This window comes from Populus trichocarpa, chromosome 1 (genome assembly GCF_000002775.5).
Source record: "Populus trichocarpa isolate Nisqually-1 chromosome 1, P.trichocarpa_v4.1, whole genome shotgun sequence".
Taxonomy (NCBI): Eukaryota; Viridiplantae; Streptophyta; class Magnoliopsida; order Malpighiales; family Salicaceae; genus Populus; species Populus trichocarpa.
Genome location: NC_037285.2, coordinates 12799671 through 12806495, shown reverse-complemented (window position 1 = coordinate 12806495; position 6825 = coordinate 12799671). Strand labels below are relative to the sequence as shown.

Sequence of the window (6825 nt, the reverse complement as noted above, 5' to 3'; positions counted from 1 at the left end):
GATCTATTGTCATTATTTCTTTAAAAGAAATGAATGAGTTGCTTTCAAGGTTCCCCGCTATTCAGGTATTAGCTTCAGCTTAGTATATTGTCGCCAAATGTCTGAGATATATAGGAACTGGAATGAATTAGCAAACTGAGTATGTGATATTTAGGCAACTGTTGAAATCCTATTGCCTGTCCGAAACTGTATTATTTACCAACAAAATAGAGCACCCACTTCCCTCCCTTTCCTCAAAACCATGCTTCTTCTCTTTCCACTTGCACAATCCAAAACCAAATGCCGATCCAATCAAAAACCCAATGGGGTCGGGCCATTTTCGGCAAATCCACTGCGCAACTTGACAGCCATGCCAAACCTAGTGGTGTCATTTTATCAAACAAGACAATCACTTGCTATATTAGATCCAGAGACTTAGATTCTGCTCTTAATGTTTTCACTAATATGGCGGTTAAAACAACAGTTACTTGGAATTCAGTTTCGGCCGGTTTCTCAATGAAGCGCTGGAAATTGAGGAAGCCCAAGAACTGTATGTTAAAAATACCTGAACCATGATAGCTTGTTATGTATGTAGTTCTGACGTGGAAAGAGCTCAGCCTTTCGTTGAAGATATACCCATTAAAGATGCAGCTTCTTGGAATGCAATGATACCCGGTTTTGCGTAGAATTAGTTTATGGACACAGCACGCACCTTGTTCTTGATAATGCCAAAGAAAAACGTAGTTACTTGGAATGCTACGATTTCAGGGTCTGTAGAGTGCGGGGAGCTGGATTTGGCATTAAAGTTGGTTTGAAAAGGCGCCAGTTAAGAGAGTGGTGGCTCGGACCGCGCTATGATCATTGGGTACGTGAAGCTTTGGAGGATTGGATTGGCAGAAAGATTGTTTCGTGAGATGCCCGAGAAGAATTTATTGACTTGGAATGCTATGATGGTGTAAAGCTTTTTAGAACAATGGTGGGATTTGGTATTCATCCAAATTCGTCAACTTTGAACAGCATTTTGTTAGGGTGTAGTGAGTTGTCTGCTTTGCAGTTGGGCAGGCAAGAGTATCAACTAGTTTGCAAGTCTCCACTGTCTGATGATACAACCGCAGGAACTCCGTTGATTGGCATGTATTGTAAGTGTGGAGTGATGGAGGACGGTTGGAAATTGTTTTTGAGGGTTCCACGGAAGGATGTTGTCACTTGGAATGAAATGATTTCTGGTTATGATCAATACAGAGAAGGTAATAAAGCCAGACTGGATCACTTTGTTGCCATATTATCAGCTTGTAACCATGCTGGATTTACAGTCCTCGGCGTTAAATATTTCCGTTCAATGGTGAGGGATTAAGGACTTGCAGCTAAACCTGATCGCATGTATGGTTGATCTTCTTGGTCGGGCAGCAGGTAAGTTCGTGGAGGCTGTAGATTTGATCGAGAAAATGCCTTTCAAACCTCATGCTGCCATATTTGGGACGCTTTTAAGTGCATGTAGAACACACAAGAACACTGAGATAGAAGAAATCTTGATCCAACGGCTGCAGTTGGACATGTATGATTATTCCCCATAAAGGATCAATTCCAAAGGAGAGGTCGTAACAGGCATACTTCTGACTTCTACTAGATCATATCAGCCTGGTCGAATTGGCAGAGAAGCTAAGGTTGCTGTAGCCATATTCTCCCCTATTTGGAACTTATAATGCATTCGATCTTAAAGCTGGACAAATCCCTCTGCGGGGACTAGCTTAAGCCTGATATGGCGGCAAATGTAGCTGTTTATTTGCTGAAGTTGATTTGGAAATCAAGAGATAGAGCTGCATTTCCTAAGTACGATGGAACAAGGAAGTTCGACAGTGAAATGAGAACAGTAATGAGTTGCAGTGAATAATGCGGATCATAATTCAAAATAAAAATTGGTTTAGTATATGTATAATCAAGTGTAAAACAAGAGAAAATACATGCATAATCTCAAATTCTCAATAATTTTTATATTGGTTTAAATAGTGGGTGTGGTTCTGTTACCATATTAAATAAAAATTATTAAACTTAGTAGAGTTCATAACCTGGATCGTGGATTTGGTGGGTTAAACTGTAAAACCTAAATAAATTCAATCGTTTTAATATTTAAAAAATATCTTTTTAAAAAAATAATAATTAAACTATATTTTTACTGATCATTTAGATTGTCTTTGTACTTAATAAGTCAAACAAGTTATGTTAAAGTAACTCTAATAATAAATTTAAAATTCAGATCAAACAAATAATCAGATTAAAAATCTTCAAGTGTGAATCACAATGAAAAAGAATTTCTCGTAGCATAGATATTCTTTCTTTTTTACGTTCAAAAAATTTTAAGTCCCATCCACAGGCAATAACCTAGTTTTATCTAATTTAACAAGATGAATACATTTTTAAATTATTGAAAGGGTTTTGTGGTTTTATTTACTAAAAGGGTTATTATTATATATATTTCTAGCAAATAAAAAAGCATTAACAAAAAACTGTAAGAGCTTAGGCTTTCACTTTGGAATTTGGACACGGACTCGGGCAGCTGTGGTTTTTAATAGTTGTAATTACAATTTGCCCCCTCTTTCTGATAGACAGCCAAGTTCCTTTTCCCTCTGTAATAGTTATGGGAAGCTCTTACGTCATAACAATGGATTAGCTATAAATGAGTGAGCTTTGAGATCTCAAGGGTTGTTAGGAGTTTGGGAGGAATAAAGAGTTTTTCGTGCTTTATTTATTTAAATTGAAGGATTAGAGTTTTTTTTTTAAGAAAATAAAACTGGATTCGTTTCTAATTTTACTTTTTTTTTTTTTTTTTTTGTGAAGTAGATGGTTTATTGTCATGATAACCACTTGATTTGGTTGATGAGTATGGTATTTTGGACATGATCTCTTTGATCTTAATTTGGCCACTCATTTTCAGAGTAAGTGGTGTCCATTCAGGTTTAACCAAGACAAAAATGGCAAAAAAAAAAAGAAGAAATAAAACAAAAAAATAAATAGAAACAAGTCATTTTTCATTGTACATTACATATTCTACATTAGAAGATCATCCTAAAAACAAGAGTGTTATTAAATTCTTGGAAATTTTATAGTGTTTAATGAGTAATTAATAGTATTTTATTAGTTATTATTTGGGCCAACTTTAAAGAAAAATATAGATACAGGAGAAAAATAAACATACTAGAATTTAGCTTTTATAAAAACTATTTTTAAACTCAGCACAGTTCATCATAAATTTAACATGCTAAATCATGAAACTCCGGTTAATTCAATATATCTTCAACTAAATATTTTTTAAAAATATCATTACAAAAATAAAACCAATCCATATCTTTTACTGGTCAACCAAGTTATATTAAAATAACTCTTATAATTTAATTTTAAACCAAAATTAGAAAAAAAATTGAATTGAAAAGTTTCAAAATTAACCTAGATATTAATATAATATCAAATAATTTTGTGGCCTAAATATTTTTTACATGTATATTTTTTTAAAAAAATGATTTTAGCCACAACGTATCTATCTATGTAACGAAGAGAAGAAAGTTTCAAAGAAAAGACAAGGCAAATACTGCTATTCACCAGTACTCCTATTTTGTACAGATGTTTTTAAAATCAAATACATTTAAAAGAATGGAAGGTTTGACAAAGGTGTTAACTGGCAAAGAAAACCAAATCATAACAAATAACCTTCATATCAAAGGATTGGGAGTAGACGAACTAGTTTCACATGCCAACATGGTTAAGGTCACAAGCCAACTTCACAACGGCTCTCTTCTAAGATGAGCAGCAGCCAGAATTCTGGTTCACAGGCTGTCCTCGAATCTGCACTGTTGGGGGCCTTGCGTTGTTCATGGCTGGCTGGCTTGCCATCCTGATAGACAAGAGCAAAAACGTAAGAGGCCAATTGTCTAAAACATGCCCATGTTAAAATACCCCACAATAAAGAAAAAGTCTGTTGAATTTGCAAGGCAAAACGGCCTCTAAATGCGGGAACTGTTCAGCTAGTAAATAATGGATTTCATTTTTCAAAAAACGTTTTGGCAATATTTGAATGAAATTAAAAGCACCTGTTCTTGATCTCTGTGGCCATAGCCATGAAAGCCTGCTCAACATTGGTGGAATTTTTTGCGCTTGTCTCAATGAAAGGGATCCCAATTTCATCCGCAAATGCCTGAATAAAGATGCAAATTCCATATTAGAACTTCCAAGACTCGTCAAATTGTAATGTGAACCAATACACTTTAACATTTGTAATGTGAACCAATACACTTTAACATGCAAAAGCAAAAAAGAATGTACATCACTAAAATTACCTTTGCTGTCTCATAGGAGACGACTTTGTTAGCTGTGAGATCGCTCTTGTTTCCAACTAGAAGCTTGTTCACATTTTCACTTGCATAACGGTCAATTTCACTCAACCATTGTTTAACATTGTTGAAGCTCTCTTGATCTGTGACATCATAAACAACCTAACCAAGATGCCACAGAAAGAAGACAAACCTCTCAAAGAGATGAAAAGTAAGGTATTATGTAAACAAGGAGAGAGAGGAAGAGATGAAGAGGCAAACTCACAATGATTCCATGAGCTCCACGATAGTAACTGCTTGTGATTGTCCTAAAACGCTCTTGTCCAGCTGTGTCCCACTGCACAATTGGTTAACCAGGAAGCACAATTAGTAATTGTGTATAGAAGATTGTCATGTCCAAGGAATTTAAACATTGCCATCTATGCACCATATCTTTATATGATAAATAGAACAAGCAGCTTAAATAAACCATTGTGTATCAAAGATAGTTGCAACTACTGCAAGCTTGAACCACCCTCCCCACCCGCAAAAAAGAAAGATAGAAAAGCTCCATACAGCCATTTAAGTTGGGTACAATTTCAATCAAAACCAATACAAATGTTGAGACTGAAATCCAGAAAAATAACTCAAAAGGTCATCAATATGATCTTATAACTTACAATTTGGAGTTTCATTGTTTTCCCATCCTGTTCCACAGTACGGATTTTCTACATAATACAGCAGAATTAAAAAAAAAATCAATCCCATAATTATATTATTGAAGTAAAAAGGAAAAGCAAAAAAAAATGCCAAGATAATAGCTTACAAAGTCCACTCCAATGGTACTGATGTAACTATCCAGATATGAACCATCCTGGTAAGAAAACATATAAAAAAATTAAGAAACCATCATCAACGGTACACAATGCAGTGGATGCAAAAATATAGACGCAGAGGATTGAATGATTTATTGAGAAGAACGCATATGCAAGTACAAATCGCCGAGCTTAAAACTTCACATGTTATTTAGATGAAATTGAAACAAACTAAGAAACCACGAATATAAGAAACTTACAGCAAACCTCAGAAGTAGACATGATTTTCCGACACCAGAATCTCCAATAAGCAAAAGCTTGAACAAATAATCGCTGCAAAAAAATAAATCAAAATCACATAGTTTTTTTTTTTTCTTTCCATTTAGTAAAATCGTAACACACGCCTTCTCGCAATTACCTATTAAAATCAAAACCATTACTTGTTACCAAAAAAAAAACACTTGTCTTCTAATAATTTCCCAATTACTATGCAAGTTGCAATCAATTCAATAACAAATTAGAAAGAAAAGTCAACGGATCTGAAATCAAAGTACACGGATCTAACTAATCAAAATCCACCATATCATCAAAACATAATCCAGCCAAAAGAATTTCAAAGACCAAACAAACAAATTTGCATTATTGCAAGTTAAAGAATTAATCAATTAACTACATTCAGATCCGGCATAATTGCATCCGTATGTAACATAATTATATATATATATATATATATATATATATATATAAAAAGATTGGAGTTTAACTAAAATATTTGATGGTGATAGATTAAAAGCTTACTATTCAGGATTCATGATTTGCGTTGTTAATGGATCGATTGAATCGCGTGAGCTAGGATTAGATACCGTAGAAAAGAGGGGTCTAGATTGCTGGTTCCGGCGAGAAATCGAACTAAAATACGAGTTGATCGCCGGAGAGGGAGAGCGAGAGCGAGAGGATAGAATCGAGGAGAAACTGGGGTTTCAGGAGAGAGCCCGAGAGGCAAATACGTGTTGTGCTCTGTTGTATCGATTTTTTATTTATTTAAAGCAGGAACTCGATTTTGTCGGAATTTATTTCAAGTGGCTGTGACGTATCCCTTTGGTTTATTGCTTGCCACGTGCTCTACACTCTCCACCCATATTAGCGTGCTGTTATCGCCCCTTCCCTTGATTAATTGCCCATTCGCATCAAACATAATAATAATTAATAATTATAAGAAGTTTTAATAATTATATTAGTGGTAGTTTCATTTAAAAAAGCATCCATTTTTTTTCTAAATATTTATTAGTCTGTAATCACTCAAAAAATGATTTCTTTACAGCTTAAATAGTTTTTTTTCTCTCTCTTTGATGACAAGAATTTTTTTTAATTATTCTTAATTGTACAAAACTTTTTTTAGATAAAAATGTATTTTTGAGTTGTAATTCTACAATACTATTAGTAATAATTATAACTACGAGATAATTAATTAAGCTAGCGAGTGATAAATAAACTTTTTTATGATATGATAAATAAAAATATTCAATGGTATTAGTGTTACGAAATAATTAATTAAGTTAATGAGTGATAAGATAAATTATTATAATACAATAAATAAAAATATTTAACAATTTATAACTTTGAAGACACCATGATTATAGTACTTTCAAATAACTATAGAAATGGTCTAGTGAGATTAATTTCATATATAAAAGTACCATAAGTTTTAGGCCTACATACGTGCAATGAGA

General features: G+C 33.7%; 1 protein-coding gene across 1 annotated transcript; it reads right to left on the bottom strand.

The window, feature by feature from the left end:
• Positions 1-3537: 3537 nt before the first annotated feature.
• LOC18094572 (GTP-binding protein YPTM2) lies at positions 3538-6186 on the bottom strand. Its single transcript, XM_052449944.1, has 8 exons — positions 5894-6186; positions 5356-5428; positions 5107-5154; positions 4961-5008; positions 4567-4638; positions 4308-4463; positions 4062-4165; positions 3538-3865 (listed from the first exon to the last, which is right to left on the bottom strand). Exons 1-8 carry the CDS (start codon positions 5905-5907, stop codon positions 3769-3771), a joined length of 612 nt encoding a protein of 203 aa, XP_052305904.1. The 5' UTR covers positions 5908-6186; the 3' UTR covers positions 3538-3768.
• Positions 6187-6825: the final 639 nt, after the last annotated feature.

Coding starts and splice junctions, on each gene's coding strand:
- LOC18094572 (XM_052449944.1), bottom strand. Junction 5,009..5,106: donor GTACCATTGGAGTGGACTTT/GTAAGCTATTAT, acceptor TGTATTATGTAG/AAAATCCGTACTGTGGAACA. Junction 4,166..4,307: donor TCTCCTATGAGACAGCAAAG/GTAATTTTAGTG, acceptor ATCTTTATTCAG/GCATTTGCGGATGAAATTGG.